Consider the following 19,100-nt stretch of genomic DNA (forward strand, 5'->3'; position numbering starts at 1 on the left):
TCTTGATTCTTTGGGTTCTGTTATTTAGAAGGAGGTAAACCATTGTAACACTGGGCCAGCTAGGCCCATCCTTCGTTCCAGTAGGGACAATAGTTTGTCAAGCTTAACCATGTCGAAAGCGGAGGATAAATCAAGAAGTATCAAAAGACATGATTCGTTATGGTCTAACATTTTTAGTATGTCATCCATTATGTGGGTGAGTGCTGATTCAGTGCTGTGACCTTGACGGAAGCCGGATTGGTGTTTGTCTAGGAGGTTGTAGTTCTCAATGTGGTTGCATAATTGAATTTGTACACATTTTTCCAGCAGTTTCGCCAGGGTGGGGATGTTGGATATAGGGCGGTAGTTGTTAAGATCTGAGGAGAGGGAGTTGGCTTTCTTTAGTATAGGTGTGACCTGCCCTACTTTAAGACAGTCAGGTATGGAGTCTTGCCTCAGAGAGGCATTTACAATCTTTATTGGGGCAAATGTCCCATTAAGATTGTGGCAAGTTGAATAGGTGGGGACAGTGACCAGTTGGTGGAAGCGGAATGCTTCAATGTTGAAGAGAAGGCATTAGTTAGCATGCTTAGTAGGTGGTTGGACACAAAATGTGATTGGAGGATGCTTGAATAAGTCTAACCACAGGCAATCGCTCAGGGTAGCGCTCCAACCCATAGTTTTTTTGCCCACTCTGCCATCTCAGGTTAGACTCAACCATATATAAATCAGTATTTATCCTGCTCCAATAAGGATGTCTAGCCAAAACTGCCAAGCCAGGTCCTCCCTGAACCAGAACATAAGCAACTCAGTCTTGGGTTGCCTGTGTTCCGGTTCGGGGAGGACCTGACCTAGCAGTTTGGGCTGGACTGTTCCTACTGGAGCAGGGTCAAGACGAATTTGCATATGGGTGGGTCCAAACTGAGGTGGTATGGTGAGAAAAAGAATGATGGGTTGGGATGCTACCCCAAGCGATTGCTAGTGGCTAACCACCTACTAAGAATGCTAATTCATGTGAGACCCCTAAACAAAAACCATATTCAGAATGCAAGTGGTTAGACAAATTGCAAGCATTCCTCCCATCACCGTTTGTGTGCTTAACAGCTAGCGTTTGGCTGAGTATAGCAGAGTATCAGGCTACTGATATTGGCATCATTATAAGCGGTCTATATAGGGCACTTTGTCTACATGTCTATGACCGTGCCTAGTGACAATTCCTCTGACTGACACACTAAAACTTCAGTTAGTCTCGGACAATACACATTTAGGTGTGGGGAGAACATATTTTTGCATTAAGCATCTCATCATGCAGCTCGTGTTGCATGTCATGTTTTGGCTCATGTTGCAGCTCTTCGCATTGTGGCAGCAGAGGCAGTGAGCATGATCTATCGGACAGTTCATCCAGGTTCTCCACTAAGCTGATTAGAGACTTTAATAGTTTTGAATACAAGAGGGAGAGATATACACCATGAGGGCTTGTGGGAGAGTTGGCTGTTTGAAGGAGAAGCTTGGGATAAAATTAAGTAGTTAGAGGTTGGGGAGTATCTAACAGTAGGGGATGATTAATTTAAAGCCACAGGAGTTTATTAACATGTCCGTCTGTGTTATGATAAATATTGTAGCTGGGGGCCTGCGTGAGAGGGAATGGAGGGCAGTCACTGAATGTAAATTGTACTTGTAATTTGCATATCACTTACAACCCCTGACAAAGCGTTGAGGCACTCTGCAGGTAGTAGCACACTACAGAACCCTAGGATACCTTTAAATAGTTAATAGATTAGTAATATGTGTTTCTCCATTTTCTTGTGGCAAGTTTGTGCCCTGTAGTTCTTGTGTGTTCAGTAGAGTTTTCAGTAGGGCTAGAATAAGGGCAGTGGATTAGAAAAAGGAAGCCGTAAGATGTAATTTGGAGTAGCAGACATATGCACCTATTGGTTGGGTGAAAAGGCTAAAAGGGAGAATACATTTTTAAAAGGATGTTTGGAAGTCATAGTAGTCAGAAAGGTTTCGGATGAATCAGAGACATGAGGAATGGGACAGAGGTTTAAGAATAATAAAATATTTTCGGGCTTGTTTCTTTTTTTTTTTTTTTTAAGTTCAAATTAATGTGTGCCTTTGGGATTTGTAATGTAAAATGCAACACAGGAGGGAGGTAGGAGGGAGATGACAGAGATGTATCGGGGTCATGAAGAAGCTGAGATGGGATAAATGAGGTGGCGTTAGGCTGTGTTCAAGGGCTGAGAGTGTTTATGGGGACAAATGAGAGGGAAGGAGGTCAAAAGGGCACTATTGGTGAGGAGTGATATGTAGGGAGGAAGTAGTTCAGCATGGGGAAGGACGATTCGATTGGATGGACAAAAGAATAGGGGTTGGGTTAAGGGGAGAATTAGATGGCGACTGGTGTGTGGGAGGGAGCAAGGAGGTGACAGAATTACATTCTGAAATAATGGAATGCAACCTGGAGTATTTTCGTTTATGAGAACTGTGGTATTTCTTTTCCGCAAATATTGACTATCACATTCTATCTTGACCACAGATGGTGCTCAGTCTGAAACTCTGAGGCTAGGCTGATGTGTGGTTTGTTCAGCTGACAGTTGACAGTAATAGCAACAGATCCATAAATAGTAAAATAAGCTACACCTGTGTATGCTCAAACAACACAAAGGTCTGTGAACCTTGCTAAAAGGAAGGGTAAGAGAACCCAGATGGGGACATGGACGCTTTAATGGAGGGTCGGAAAGACTTAGCCAGTAGCATAGAGTACTTAAGGAAGGTACATAGACCGCTACAGTAGTAGGTCTGTGTATCGACCCAAAAGTAGCATTACAGTGGCCCAGAAAGGGCAGTAAATGCTAGTCGTAGGTGTTAGGGTCTCCCAGACATAGGTTGAGAGCAAACCAGGAGGGGACTTAAGATACTACTCTAGTAGGTCTTAGAGGTCTACTTAGAAGCTGAACAGGGGTAGGCACAGCCAGGCCACCACTCACCAGGACATAGAATGACTTCTTCATACATTACAGTAAGCTGAAAATCGTAATTGTAGCCAGTACCAATAAGGAATGGACATCATCCAAAGGTCAGCTGGCATTAGACATGCAGATAGCCAAGCTGCCAAAGTCAAAAACGGTGCAATTCAAGGTGGGATGCTTTTTGGATTCCTTGACCAGGGGAACTGCAGGAAAAGTGCTTGGAATTAGTTTTGAAATTAATGTCTGAACCACCAGACTAACTAGAGATGGGTGGGAAGACAAAAAGAGTGGGTCACATGGAGCAGGTCTATGGGCATCTAGCGATCTGTCTGAACTGCTGGGTCCAAAAAAGGGTTTCTGCCACGGAGCCACTACAGGGAACACTGAGAGCTTATTTAAATTGGAGCAAGAATCTGGGGAGGATTGCAATATTTCTGTCAAAATTGTAGACTTAATTTCTGCAGAAGACAAAATCAGTTCAAAGGGTCTCCATCGCCTCCCGAACTACTGTTGTAAAAGATTAGACCTTCTCTGAAGCAGGGTCAAATGGGTGGGCAGTTAGCATTTTGTGAGTCCTAGAAAATGTTGACATCAGTGGTTGATGCAACTTGAACACTAAATCTGATAAGCGTCGAGTGATACAGTAGATATCAATGATCTTACTGATACTCTGTATTCTAAATAATAACCAAAACAGATTAGTGATCTAAAGGCATATGTGATTGTCTTATGTATTCAAGTAATTATTTTGTTCTCTTATTAGAAATGTGATTGTCTTTCATATTTTCCTTGTCTCTGCCAGTATTTAAGTGTTAAATTAATGAACTTGTTCCCATATTAGAAAATGTTGATATTTGATATTATAGAAAGAGATCTTTCCACCATTGTAAGGGAGGAATAATATGGTGAATTGGCTGTCCTTTTTAAAAAAAAAAAAAAATATTTAAATTAAAGATAAATATGATTGCATTATTGCACAGTATAGAAATAATTACTTTTTATTAATAAAGTTTCTCTATCAATGTGGGGCTTCACCTTGATGTACCCAGGGGAATTTTAAAGTGATGAGTAAGATTGTGTAAGGAGTATGAATAGTGTGTGAGATCCGCTCAAATAAACCCAAAGGGAGTTCTTACCTGACTGGATACCCACTCCTCAGAGAGAACCCTCTATTTGACTAAAGCCATTTATGAATAACTAACTGGATTTGTAAAAGTGGTTTTGTACTCGGACGTCAAGGTATGTGCGCTTGCAAGTCTGATTTAAAAACGAGGCCTTGCTACTCAGACAGGACCCTGTCCTTGACCTGCAAATCTGTTTCGGCAAAAGTCGCAAGTCAAAATCAAATATTGTTTACTGGATCTTGGAGAAATCTTTAGAGTTGGTACTGTTGGTGGAGGGTGTCCAGCTACAATACCTTTTAACATTCTGAAGATAAAAAAAGTTAAGTGTAAATGGGCATTGGCGTCCTCTGTGCGGTCTTGACAGGTATGAGAAGGGTGCCCAGGTTTGGCACATTTAAAGAAGTCAGAAGGGTTAGAACGGACCGGGAGAGGATTGGACAACGCATCCCCTAAAACAAGGCCTGGAAGGAAGGGGCACATATCCCAGTTAAGGGCCAGTTTACCCATACAAATAACAGGCTACCTCGTCAAGTTTGGAGCCATGATTAGACTATCGTTATCAGTGTGTTGCATCTTGCTCTCTGGGAGGGTTGTACCTCTTGCCTGAAGCACTGCTTGCACAGCATCTACTTAGGACGCACACAGTGGTTTCACCCCCATGCTGGTGTTATTGATTCAGCCCGCTTGGGCACCGTGCACACCGTGCAACACAGCACAGCGTGGATTTCAATTACGGACGCGCAACGGGAGCCATGTGGGGACCGGCTCTGCACGGCTGTTCAAACTGCAAGACAGACTCATTAACAAAGCCATAAAGGCCACGCCAAGCTCATAAACCATTCCTAGAGTGTGGTGTGTGAAAGGCGAAGGTGGATCATGTGTAATCTGTGCCCAAGGGTCAGGACAGCAAGATTTATTTCTTTGGGTAAGGTCAATAGCAGCACAGCGAACCGGTAACCATCAAGGAAGGAAAAAGACAGGCTAACATGAAAAAAACACATTTTATTGCACTTAAGTTATAAGAAAATAAAATTTCTAAATGAATCAAACCATAGACACAATCCCTTTAAACAATGCGCTCCTCCATCATGCCAGCTTGTAACGTAACTGTAAAATTAACCAAAATGGAATCCGATTGTTTCAAAATCAGACTATAAATTAATTTAATAAAAAGGAGGAATAAAGAAATAAACAAAAGACTGCCTAGAATACAGTGTTAAACCACTTTCACAGTTCAGCTTGAGTTGTGGCTCTTGGAGAACAAGGAAACCCATGTTGTGATGTAATGTGTTGTGATTTTTTTTCATGTTTTGTCTCTGCGCTCACTGGGTCTCCATTTCACCAGCTCGCTGCAGCAACAACATTGAAACAGATGCCCTCTCTGCCCTGAATACTGTAATATACTAAGTCTGACCAGCAACGTAATTTTCCTTTGTTTTGCATTTTTGTAATTTTTTCTGAATGTTTTCAGTTTTATTTTGTATGTTCATTCCATTCACCACAGCCCTCACAAAGAAAAAAAAATCTCTCCACAGAACAGGCCGCAACGGCTTTGTTCTAAGGAATGTTTTTACATTTTGCCCAGAAGCAAGAAAAAAAAGCTTTGCACTCTCAGTTCTTTACTTGCAGGCAAACGTCTCTCTAATCACCCGAAACCCTCCCACTATCAAGCCTCTTAGAGGCACAGTAAGTTTAAGTTTCAGTGGCAAAAGTCTTTTATTTTATTTTTTCGGTACCAAACTAGAGTAAATTTGGAATTCAGTCTGGGACTAAAACGTCACAGCAGTAAAAACAAAAAAATGCTTTTTTCTCTCTTTCATTTAGCAGCATAAATATGTTTTGGCCACTGGGAATACAGTACAGCGGGTGGGACAACAATCCCGTTTTTTGAAGACCTACTTCTAGCACCGGCATCAAGAATTAAATCCATCTGAGAACTCAGGACAGCTTGCCACCTCAGAGTAACACACTGAAGAGTGTCGATGGAAGCAACAGTAAACAGATTAACAAAGGCTTAATACTGTGATCGAATGACATTGGCAATGGTTGGCAAAAAAAAAAAAGAAATACAAAAAAAAAGCATTCCCTGTGGATAAACTGTACAAAGACCATTTCACAGTAAAGGTTTTAGCTTTCCGAGACTGGGTATCGGCGTATACTTTTGATGCAGACGTTGTGAAGTAAAAAAAAACAAATCATCGATTTGTAGTCGCTACATTTCTTTGTTGTGGAGCGTAACAACTTCAACGCCGCTGTAACAGCTTGTGCTGCTTAATGGCCACTATGAGAAAAATGAAGTAATAATTGCACCTGGTTTGATTTCAAGAGTCCCATTTTTTGACAAAGGCCACGCCCTCCTTTCCGAGTTGGAAGGGAAGCCTTTCCAAAGGGTGAGACTGCAAGTGCTTCCCGTGTCAGTTAGAGCTTGCCATCTATGTCTTCTCATTCGTAGTCTGTAGGTCTCAAGATCTGTTGCCCCAAGCCAACATACAGCCTGCATCACCATGGCCAAGGGATTTTCATGGCGGGACGGTGGGCGAGGAAGAGGGGGCTGGATTGAGGAGTGACACAGTCCACGCACTTGGACAACATCCTCGGTCTGTCATTCACTTCATATCAACATCGAAGTCCAGCACCAGCAGCTTAGTCTCCTCAGTCCCATTCCGGCTTCCCACAGCACACACCAACTTTGTGTTAGACGCTCGTATCCGCCATACCACTCCTCCGCTACCCCCGCTTTCCAAGGTGACAAGATTTCTGATAAATTCACCAGTTTTTAAGTCCCACAGTTTCACAGTCCCATCGTCTGAGCTGGTGATTACAAAGTTCTTGTTAAACTGTAAACAGGTCACAGCACTCTGATGCTTGTTGGGTCCTAGGAAAGATCACATGAGTAGACATGGTTAGCAATATAACCCACTACTTCCTGGATTAGTAAATATTCCCAATGTACTGCATGCAACAAGTAGATATTTTCTAAATAAGCAGTTAATAGGGCACAAAACCTAGAGTCCAGACTGGAACTTGAGTTTGACTTCTAAATATTTTTAAAGAAGAGTATTTTGTGTTTTCAAGCAATCTTTAGTCGCATCCTGTAGTCTTATCTCTTTCAGCTGGGATTATGTATAATAACCAGCAACGCAATTGATTTATATGCTATATTGGTTATTTCAAATTGTTCAGCATCATTATTTTGGGTGTGGCATGTTTAGGTCTTGTGTTCTTTTACTAACGTTTTATTTTCTAATGAGTTCCGTGGATGTATACTTTGGCACACTCAGCTGTTCTCATCCACTATAGCCAGTGTGAACCCTGGATATGGTACTGAAACTTTATTTCTCAAAATCTGGGAGGGCTTCATACTGGCGATCAAGGAAAGAAATTTGTTCAGCACAACTAGACCTATCACAAATAAGTGCAGTAGAGCTGTAGGCAGATTATGAGTGACTGTATTACTGTCGGAAAAAAGGAGAAGCCGGTCCAATTTGGACGTTTACAGAATTCCTGTCCAAGAGCCAAGGGAGGGGAAGAACATTCCTGAGGGCCACCAAGGCAGACTCGACCTCCTGTTGGACTCAGATCAGATTTTGGCCTAAATATAGAGACAGTTTGACTCCGTGCTCTCAATAACCATCTCCTCTCGGTTTTTAATAATACCAGCAGTCCCTAATCAATAAAGGTGTTGCACCGAGGAACTGCAAGGTATTCTTAACTCACTGATCTGGATCCTGTCCTTATCTCGAAGCCTTTTATCTAAAAACTCCCTCCTGATCGGAGTCCAACAGGAGGTCGAGTCTGCCCTGGTGGCATTGTCCTACCAGGGTGGGGAGAGGTTGCTGATGATGAAGCATGACACAATTACATGTGTGAGGCTTCTTCTTCCATAAGAATTATCTTACTTTTAACCTGTGTACTATTGACATCCTGTTTTCTGTAAAGTGATACCACAATGGCCAAAAAAGAAAAGCTACAGAAACGGTCAAATGTACCATAGCTGCAATAAAATACCTACACTGGCAGCATACCAGAAACACTGAATAAATCATGAAAAGTGCATTTCAAATTATTTTCTAAAATAACCAAAATTAAACGATACAAGATGCAAAAATAGCCTTCTTACCCATCCCCCATGTTTTTATGAGGGAAAGGTGTTGTGTTGATGTTGGGCGATTAAACATTTCTATAAAAGAAAGCTTATTAATTCTAGGTATAGTGTAGGTCCTGTGAAGGGATGGTAAATGTCTATGTGGAGGTTTAAGGTTATAAATATTGTGTTTGACTTTAAAAAAAAAAAAGTCAGATGCCACTGCCATCTTGCAGAGTGCAGGACACAGAGCACAGTACGGAGGCGGCAACTCACTGCAGCCAGACTGCTTATGCACTCTGGGAGCCACTGCAAAATGTCATGGCCAATGGGCTAATTGGGTTGGAGGTCAGCATGTGGCTCTCCAATAAAACATCAAATTAGCAGATATTCTCTTCTCGTGTCATAGGAATGCAGACAATTAATCAACTCGTTCTTTTAGAAACACAAGATGTGGGGTCAATGCTAGGCATAAACTGGGTGGGACAATTCTTTTCATATTCAGAGTTTCACAAGTCAAGCCGAAGTTTTAACTTGCGATGATTTAACTAAGGTGGTAAACGTTTATCAGGTCTTTGAACAGAAATGCAAATCCAGAACAATGACCGGGCTTTTTCAGAATTATTTTATTAACTCAGCCATCACGTCCAAAAGTGTTTGCCTTGGTATGTAATCCACATAAATAATGCATAGGGAATGAGTGTGCTCTATGGGTTGTCCCAGCTTCTGTCAAAGCAGAAGAGAAGACTCAAGTCACTTGATTAGAAACATTTCTATTATTAACATTGATCTACAGTCATTCAACGTCAATTATTCCTCCAGCAGGATATTCTTTTAACGAAAAGCAAAATATGCCAGTAATTTACCTTGTAACGTCTGTAAACACTGTCCCGTTTTGATGTCCCAGATTTTGACAGTGGAATCGGCATTGCCAGAGACGAGGATGTTATCCTTGAGTTCCATTCCGCTTGTTAACGACTGGTGGCCTGTCAAAGTGTGAATGCAGTTTCCCGTCTCCACATCCCAAACTCTGATAGAGGTGTCAAGAGATCCACTCACTACATGGACTCCGTCAAACTGTAAAAAAATAAATATCAAGACCAGATCAAACGTAAGTCTACTTAGGAGGTCAACACAAAGTGGTGATTAGGTTTCTTCCGTAAATAAGCGAGTTTTTCTCTTTCTTCCTGGAAATCTCATTGGAATCAAAAACATGTGCTTAGTCAGATCACAAGTTTGAAATGCAAATCATGCCTGCAACAACACTGTAGCAGCACCAATTCATACTACTAAAGACAACATTTCCACTTGCCCCACAAAATCAAATCAGGAAATAAGAGAATGAAGGGGAAATGTGCATATTCCCTTTAGCATTTTTGCAAATGTACTCTACACTTCTACAACAATGCATATACAAGCCAAGCCTTAACTAGAAAATCTGACATGACTTTTCTGCGAGATAGCTAGGGATTAATCATTCAAACTTTGATGTACACGGCACTACACCCTGAGAAGCTGTGCTGGACACCGGTCCAATTACAGACTCTCAAGGCAACGTTCTCTTGGGAAACCTCAGAAGAACACTGAACGTCTGCTCTAGGTCCCAGATGGCAGCTCTTTAAGAGCCTTCCTGTCTGTGATGAGGCTGGGAAATCAGATCTACTTTGATTGTCCAAGGCATATCCTAAGATCAAAAGGCTTTCAAAAGTCACACCTGCAAACTTCCCTAACTACTTACAATTTCTACTAGTGGCATGCCTCTAATTCTCAGATCAGTACGTGTGTAGGTGCCAATAAACAAGTCCAATCAGAGCCAAACCTAGTCCCAGCTGTACAATGGACTGTCTTTAAGTCTAGGTTCCGCACGGACAGATGGTCACATATGTATAACAGAGAATAACCTTGTTTACTTAAATGTGAAAGCACGCCCTTCTAATGCACTGGCTTGGTGCACGTTGGCCTGATCTTGCCTCCTGATGAACACCTGAAAACTTAAGCATTCCTAATAATTTGCTTTCAACCGCTGTTTAATCGATGGATTAATGCAGCCACCTACAATTGGGGTATGTAAGGCTTAACAGCACAGCAGACGGCACTGTGCTAGTGCCAATTCTTCCATCATAGTTTTAAAGAGTCGCGGCAACGATGCGTGGGCCTGGCAGCCTCTCTGGATTGTAGAAGAGTGGCTCAGAGAGCCAGTTGGCAATCACCATGGTCTCCATTACTGTTGTTTCATACACATGCACCTGATTTTTGCATACTCGTTCCTTTCCATCTGTGCTTGGAAGCTTAAAACTAGTGCGTCAGGGGTCAGGGGTTTCGATAGATGCATGCCCCATGGCCTAATCTTAGTTTGTGACTGGAGGCAGAAACAAACCGCAAGTAACTGGCTAGAGAGCGAGGTCTGCAGTGAATAGGTTATTAATCAATATACTATGATGCTGTAGCTATTTTATTTAAAAAAAATAAATTAAAAAAAGGCAGTTCCCGTAACTCGAAAGCACACTGCCAGGAAAATCCGCTCGATGTGAATAATACATCTTGTTTGCATAGCAGACAGATAACAAGCATTCTAGAAGGCTCCACTTATTAAAACAACAGAAGGACTCGATCCAAACAAATATTAAAGGATGATCATGTTTACCCATTTAATATTCGCGCAGATTAGTGGCGTTCGAAAGCTGTGCCAACCTGACAGGCAGGAAAAGCATGAGGGAAAGCTTCCACGCACAGACCCACAATTTGCGACCTCGTCATACTGCATGCCACCAATTATTCACACATCCTTGAGAGTCTTGGACACATTCCTTTCATTAATAACCCCCAGCACTCCCTTTTCAGTAGTAGAATGTGTTTGCGCCACTCTATTTGCTGGGTGGGGGGGGGGGGCGAGGGGGGGGGGGGGGTGAGAGGGGGCAGCTCCCAGGCTAAGGCTGCCGGACATGCGATTTTAACTTTTACTTTTAAAAATCTAACATCTCAACTTTCATTTGCAGCTGTTATACTTCGTTGGTCGCATTTTAACCACACTTCTTCAATAGCCAGTGATGGCTACTGGAATGTCGCTTGTTGAAGTTTCATGTACCTGCAGCGGAGAAGTCTAGGACTCTCCCTTACAGAAGGATGACTAACAATGCCAAGCATCCTTGCTCTTCTAATCGGAAGCTCCATTCAACTAAATACTAGAGAGGTGTAAGAAGTTCTGAATATTCCTTAAATAAAATATAAATGCTCATAGGGTCGTATATTCTATTAAACTCTGAGTTGCTCATGGACATGTTAAACAGCCCAAAAATGGATTCCTTGTGGGAAGCAATGGTGGTTTATTAAACCACACTTGCAACTACCATCCCAATCGTAACAACATATTTTCCCTTCATTTTATGAGAGAATTTATTTTCTTGTTATGGCATTTTACTCTTCATATTAGCACCCACTACTTGGCCTTCAGGTCCCCCTCACAACTGTCCAGTTAAAGTAACACATCTCTTGTCCCTTTGATCGGTATTGAAACTTGGAATTGTCTCCCCATCACCACGAAACAGTAGTGCACATTCACCTTTTTAAAAACCACCCCAAGACCCCAATCCTCCAGGCAAATTATTGTCTCATCTGACGATTTCCCCTTCCATCTAAATAAATTCGGAAAAGCAGCATTTGCCTAAAGCAAAATATGACTAGAAACACCAAAATACTGAGAACGGGCGCCGAGATCACACGCTGATGGGGTGGTGTAGTAGCTTTGGTTTTTCTAGATCTAGTTACTATATCAGGCAAAGTTGACTATCAGCTGCTGCTGATTTGAATATAGGAGGAGTGAGATGAAAACCAATCTTCACGTTCGATTGAATAATTTTTAATTAACAAATTTCATCCAGATGGTGGACATCGGCCCTTTTGAATATTAAAAGACGAATGCTTAGCTTTAGGGATTGGAAGGGTGTGGTCGCCTCTACGTCTACTTGTGCAATAATAACACTCTGATACTCCTCAAAATAGGTCCAGATATGGATGACACCATGGAAATGATTTCAAGGGTTTCTCCCCTTGGGTGCTGATGCAATGTATCCCTTAAGGTTTCACCTTGGATTTATGTTTTTCCCCAAAGTCATGATTACGAATGAATACCTTTCATTAGAGCTAGATTACAGCAATGTTGTCTACTGGCATCTCATTAAATGATAGCAGCTTATCCTAAACTTGATTGAGTCCGAGGTGTAGGGACAACATCAACCTCAATCTTACATTGACTGCATGTCCAAGAAAGGACCAAGCAAAAAGCATCAAGATTGGATCACAAGGGAATTCACTGAGGGAGAGTTGTGTTCTTCCTCACTAAATAAGTCTCAGTCAAATCACACTCTGTGATTGAGGGACATCATGCACCTGATAATACCAGAGGCCAGATGTATCACACTGGGTGGGAGGTCCCTTTCGGTCCAGGTTACTTCCTTCTGGAATTTCATACCTGTACGACTATGGAAACAGACAGATGTGCTGAAACTCTGCAGGGCAGACAAAATGTGACGGTGTCAATACTAGAGCACCATTGATAGCAATAATCCTGCATGAATGCACTTCACAAACACAAGAAATACAAAACAATAAGTGATCTAACTAAGGATCACACATCTTTGACACACAAAATATTCCAATGTGATTGACTACATACGTTCTACACTCACCACTACTTTAGGGGGGTGTGTATGTGTGCTTTTTGTTTTACATAGAAATCGATCATGGGACATCCTTAGCCATGTATTTCATCCCCAACAGCCACAATGCTACAAGCAAATCGAACTGACTTCACCTGGACAGAGAAGAGGATTCATGAGATGAAGCCCGAGTTCTCCACTTGAGGGGGTACCAAGTGCCAAGACTTCTGATATTCTTGCATTTTAGTTTTTACTTTGTTGCAAGGGATCACATTTCAGATAGACCAACTGAACTCAACATCATCTTTCCCCAGGCTAGAATTAACTGATGAGGCAAAAGTCGAAATGGCAGAAAGGGCATGGTTTCTTTTCATGCCTAATTTAAGTGTATGTCAGTGTTGTCAGAATTTACTATGATGGCTGCATACTCCCCAATATTGTTTGCAAGAGGGTGTGCATTAAGCTTTCCCAAATAATGAGAGAGAAGACACATGTTAAAGCAAACCAATGGTGCAAGAGATCTAGAAGAAGCAAATAGCATTGCCCGTGATTTTCTGAGGCTAACATTTTCAGGCAAAAGAGCAAGAAGCTCACCCACTTCTCTCATCTGTAGATAACATCAAAAGCTATAACCCTACATATGAAACAACAACATCTGTCAAACAAATTTCAAAACCACATGTGACTGGCTACATATACAATGTTCAAACAAGCTCTCTTCGAGTCTAGACCGAGTGAAGAGCTTCAATCAATCAATATTTTCAGAGCACAATCTGTGTGGTTTGTTCTGGTTCTTGCCTTCAGCATCTTCACTTCCAATTAGGGGCGACTGAATAGGCTGCTTGAAAGAGACCTACAAGCTTGTCTATCTTTCAGTGGTGGCCATCTTACAATGGCTTTGTACCCATGATTTTCATTCAGATAAGCAGAGATGTGGTTTATCGTGGTGGTTACATGTATTCGCTACTTATCAAAGATTAGGAACCACAACCAATTAAATTTATTTCAATATTCTCCAGTCAGCTCTACTAATTGAAACATAAAAAGAAGAAAAAAAACAATAATCAGGCCACGGTGCCCGCTAAATTAAAAGCTAAGCTTTGGGTTAAAGCACTTGTTACAGATATCATTCTATTCTTGCAGCTGACTCCCTTAACTTGAACGACAGATCCACAAAATCACTCACCAAAAAAACCTGTCATCAACATCAAGGGGTCCCATTCAGTTCTCACCTACAGATAAAATGTGCCATATGTCTCTATGCCTTAATGATATGCTAGAATGTATAGACACACTGGTGAGGGTCACGCTTAACCAGTGAACAGACGTATATTTATGAGCCCGTACTTCCAATGGTACCAGCACCATATTTGATCCACCCATCCCTCCCTTCCTATCGCCCCAGCCAATATCCTCTCACATTACATTTGTGCTGGACAAATACCCCTATGAAAGAAACAAGAAGAGTATAAGCTCTAAATATATACACTGTCTAAAATAACACAAACATAGAAAAGGTTACATAAGTAATAATGGAGACCTCTACATAACTGCAACCTACAAATGCTAATGACAGAACCTAGACTACTCCTTTCTGTAAACCACACAAGCGAAGATTACAGAACGGATATCCCCCAGTCATGCCACCGACAGTTCTGTTCCATCAATTCCCAGACTAGAGTTGGTCTAAGTTCCTACACAATTAGTTACTTAAGTATATGTAGGTGCAGGAAATTTAAGACAAATGTTCTCCTTCTAAGCCCAGAGCTACAGATGGCAGAAATTAATCAAAGTTACTACAGCGTGAACAAAATACAGATTTCCCATTGTATAAACGTAACTCACTTGATTAGACGCCTGCCTTATAAAATGACTATTCACTATTGGTTGGAGCATAATGGCGGATGGCATTAAGTTAGCACTCTCATTCAGAGCTTGCAAACTACATTTTCCTAGCTAAAGGCAAGTACAATGAAGTACATATAATTCTTGAAGCCAAATACAATCACCTGATACCTGACCACAATTTAAGCACTTGCAAGAGGCTTAAATGACCTGACTTAAGGTGTGAACTCTACAATCGTACCTTGAATCTCTCTCCTGAAGTGAAAACATCAGAAGATTACAACATCCACTGTAAACAAAGAGCTGAAGATAGGGGAGGAGCAGTAGCCCTCATCTACCACAAATCAATGCCCAGTACAGGAATCATGGGTGCGCCGATGACATCCTTTCAATATTTGCTGATAAACATCACCCACCATTCTACCTCTGTTTTGGGTTTACTTGCTTAGACCATCCCTCTTGTAAAAAGTATCACTGCATTCTACTGGTGACCTCTTCAACTTGGAACCAAATATCCTGGTTTCTCTAATGGCATCTGAGCACGGGACCCAATGCCCATTCTAACAACTATGCCTTAAGGACAATGTAGGTTTCATCAAATTGTAGAAACAACAAAGCTTTTAACTGACTGTACTCTACACACATTGTTCTCCCTGATACTAAAAGCTGATATCTCAAATGATCAACATTTTTCCTCAACCGACTAAGCCTTATTTAATTTTTTCATCAACAGTGAATTTTATTTTAAACCAGGTCTGTTGAGAGATCAGGCACAATCTTTGCCAGCAAGAGATATAAATACTTATATTGCAACCAATTCACTTAAGCTGTTCTTAATCCAGACACCCTTTTCCAAAAGGCTTCTTTCTCATCTCAGTAATGAGGCTGAATTATTGGTGACAAAAACTCACATTCTCCAAACAATGTAGAAGAAGAATGCAGACAACTGGTTCAGTGACCAACTATGTACAATGGTATGAAAGGCCAGAGCACTCAAGTGACACGAAGGCCAGCAGACAACAGTGATTTGTGGATAAGAGTATGTCTGTAGCACCACATTAAGGTACAATGGAAGGCGGCAAGTTGTGAGTTAAGTAAAACAATAAAAACACAGTTTAATAAAAAGTATGTCTGTATCAGGGCAAAGAATGCCAGAAGCAGACAATTCCACTAGAGACCTGTCTTGGGTCTACAAATCACGTATAACTTCAAACGTTTTGCATTAGCTTTACCTTCTTGCAAGGATCCTTTTGTCAATCTCAGGGCACGTTATCAGCCACAAAATGGACACCCCTATACACCCAGCAGCACTTTATTTACATAACAAGCATTACAAAACCTCAGTCTCTCCACCCCTACTGCAAATACACTTCTGCACAAGAGTGAGATCACAAAGCTCCTATCATCCTTTACAAGATAATCTCCTCCTTCTCAAATCTGTATTGCACATCTCTTCAAGTAGGGTCTTCGAGCCCTTGCTCACATCATCATCAATCTCATTAAGAGGTGAAACCGCCATTATCATCCCTATGCTAAAAGACAAATCGGGGAACAAACAGGTATACTGTCAAACTACAGGCACAGCTTGGTCTTGCCATGCACTGGAAAGGCAATGAAGACAGCTGTGACAAATCGACTGTCCAGCCACCTTGCAAAGAATGATAAGAGAGGGAAATTGGCTTGTTTTTTCTCTGGGTGTCCTTTTCCCAGAAGCACATTACAAAAACGACTGTCAACAATGAATTTCAATACACATTAACCTGCATATTTTATTTGTGAACATAACAGACCATAATTACAAGGTTGTCCCTACTTTTGTGCACCAAACAATTCATTAATCTCATCTAAAGTGGTGAAAACTTCTGCAGATGCAAATATAGAAAGTGGCCAAGTGTAATGAGGGAATGGCTTACCTGTAAGGAATACACTCTGTTGGTATGGCCCTGCAGCGTATGTAAACACGTCTCTGTTTCTGGATCCCAAACTTTGACCATGAAATCATAAGCTCCACTGACAACCCTTCTGCCGTCATACTGAACACACCTTACAGCAGCTACGTGACCCATCAGAACATGTAAACACTGTCCTGTCTCAATGTCCCAAACACGAAGAGTTGCATCTCGTGACCCACTGACAACCCTATGGGATAAGAAAAAATGCAAATAAATTTACACCAATGGAATTTCAGAAACTACCTTCCAACAGCATCATCTTTCAGGAGAGTTACTTCATATTGTAGTTTTACATTTGCTTTCAATAGATATAGGTAACCGAAGTATGCTATTAGAGTTTAACTTCAACTGATTGCTAAAAATGCATTTTCAATGTAATAAAATCATTGTGACAACAAGAACGCAGATCCAAAAGGGAAGCACTAATCCCCCAAATGAAGAGTGAATTGATCCATCCCCATCGCCATTCTGTCATGGAGCCTTGAAGTCACTCAGAGGGGCCCCTGATAGCTCACTGTGCATTACAGATTACTCATTTTGTGCCTTTACAACCAACCACATCATTTCATAGTGTCAGTTTTTTCTTAGTCCTCAATGTAAATGGCAACTGACAGCCTAATGTTCAAACGTCTATCAACCTCGAGAATTAAGTTCTGCTTACCTGGAGCATCATATTTTTTTAAAATAGTAGAACTGAGGCAGGTATGTGCTTAGCCAGCTTGAATTATTATATGCATACAATGCCCCACTTTTACACAAAGTGGGTTTCCTAGGAGTCCCAATTTTCACAAAAAGTGTGACATTTTCAGTACCAACACAGAACATGAATTATGCTTGACGGTTTCAAGACAACATAGTTAATTAGAGATAGTAATATCAAGTGAAAGTCATGAACTAGTAAGGCACTGTGGGAAATAGTTGTGTGTTTAAAGAAAGGGATAAAAAAAAGGCAGGTTCTCAGACACTTACCTTTTTTCGTGGAGGTGCATGCAGCGAACTGTGGAAGTGTGTCCATATAACGTGTGTATACATTCTCCCGTCTCCGCGTTCCATACTTTGAGAGTGCGATCTGTGGATCCACTGATGATGATGTTGTCCCTCATCTGTGATGACCACACTCCACCCGTATGCCCAACCAACGTCCTTAAACACTGTGGGGAAAAACCAGAGGGCAGTGTAAGGAAACACGACTAGTTAGTAGCCTCAGTCAACACAGGTAAGCAAGAGTTCGGGCTTCTGGGAAAGAAGAGCCATGGAAATAAAGCAGAGGAGGCATCTTAGAAATGAAGGGCCCTATCACAATGAGCCGTGCTGGCTCAGCCCAGAGCCAGTTGTTTGCGATTAAAGTGTATAAAGTTCTCTGAGTGAATGCATGAACTTTAATCAACACAAATCGTAAAGGGAGAGAGCGACAATGCATTTCATGCATTCACTCAAGAGAAATTCTCCGTTATATATATATTAATTTCAGACACCACAAACATAAAAGTTTAAGGCGCTCGGCTCTGTGCTGAGCTGGGGCAGCTCTCCATAATACGGCTCCAAGTGTTTGTCTTGGATCTCACCTATTCAGACACCTGTAACTATGGACATTTCCATGTTAGGTGTTATGTCTCAAGTAACCCTCTAGCGACATGGGCACTCTCTCTTCCATTTTGTTCCACTACTTTCTGCCATATCAGTTGTCTCGACACTGTGCAGTATGTTGGAGTCGCTCAAGGGCACAATATCCTGAAAACATTTTTTGTTTACATTTTCCCCTTACAATGTAATGATAAACAAAAAATTCGGAACATTAGATGGTCTTTTTGGGACGGTGTCTGAGAGCTGCGTGGAGTGGGATGAGCTGCGCCTAATGGTGCTACTTAAATTCTGGGGTTGGTGTCAGTCCCTCCAAGGTGCAAGTCAAACCTGTAACAAAACCCTTCAGTATGTGTTTTTGGGTGTGCTCGGTGAGCAAATGTGCTGCTCCGGGGCAACAACTCCAGCAATGCCTGTCAACTACACTGTTTGACGGACAGCAACGCTGAGTTTCTGTCATGGGAAAAGTATCGACTGAAGAATGCGAGTGGAAAGGGCGTGCCGGGTATGTCACATCTCCTCAGGGCCCTGAGTGTTTAAAGACTTCAGAGCATGAGAAGAAGGTCAAGACATTTTTGCGAACACTAAGGGAAAATGTACTGCATGAAGAGTCTTTTCATAAAACACTTCAGTTCACTACTTCAGTTGCAGTCTGAAGGTGAAAAGTTGGAGTACTAGGAAGCACAAATGGACAGACAATCGCGCACCAATACCAAATATTTCTGCTGATAAACACATTGTCCACCAAAAATGACTTTCTACGCAAGTATAAAATATGAATTCAGTTTTACAAATAGAGGTAATTTAAGGACAGCTAACCCCAAAAAATTTGGGTTAGCAATAGATTGGGATGTCCTCAAAATCTACTCAGTGATTTTAGCTTCAGCCGCGAAACAAAATGATTCCGAAAT

At 41.5% G+C, this 19,100-nt stretch overlaps 1 protein-coding gene across 4 annotated transcripts in view; it reads right to left on the bottom strand.

Annotated features, from left to right (window-relative positions):
* Positions 1-5,054: 5,054 nt before the first annotated feature.
* FBXW7 (F-box and WD repeat domain containing 7) overlaps positions 5,055-19,100 on the bottom strand; it is an 806,951-nt gene continuing 792,905 nt past the window's right edge. For all 4 annotated transcript variants that reach the window (XM_085641667.1, XM_085641668.1, XM_085641669.1 and 1 more), the window contains 4 exons: positions 17,578-17,759; positions 16,570-16,795; positions 9,023-9,233; positions 5,055-6,947 (listed from right to left, as the gene is read on the bottom strand). In XM_085641667.1, the coding sequence (XP_085497793.1) occupies positions 6,679-6,947; positions 9,023-9,233; positions 16,570-16,795; positions 17,578-17,759 (888 nt within the window). In that variant the 3' untranslated portion in view covers positions 5,055-6,678. The remainder of the gene's footprint in view (positions 6,948-9,022; positions 9,234-16,569; positions 16,796-17,577; positions 17,760-19,100) is intronic.

Source organism: Triturus cristatus, chromosome 2_2 (genome assembly GCF_964204655.1).
Source record: "Triturus cristatus chromosome 2_2, aTriCri1.1, whole genome shotgun sequence".
Classification (NCBI taxonomy): domain Eukaryota; kingdom Metazoa; phylum Chordata; class Amphibia; order Caudata; family Salamandridae; genus Triturus; species Triturus cristatus.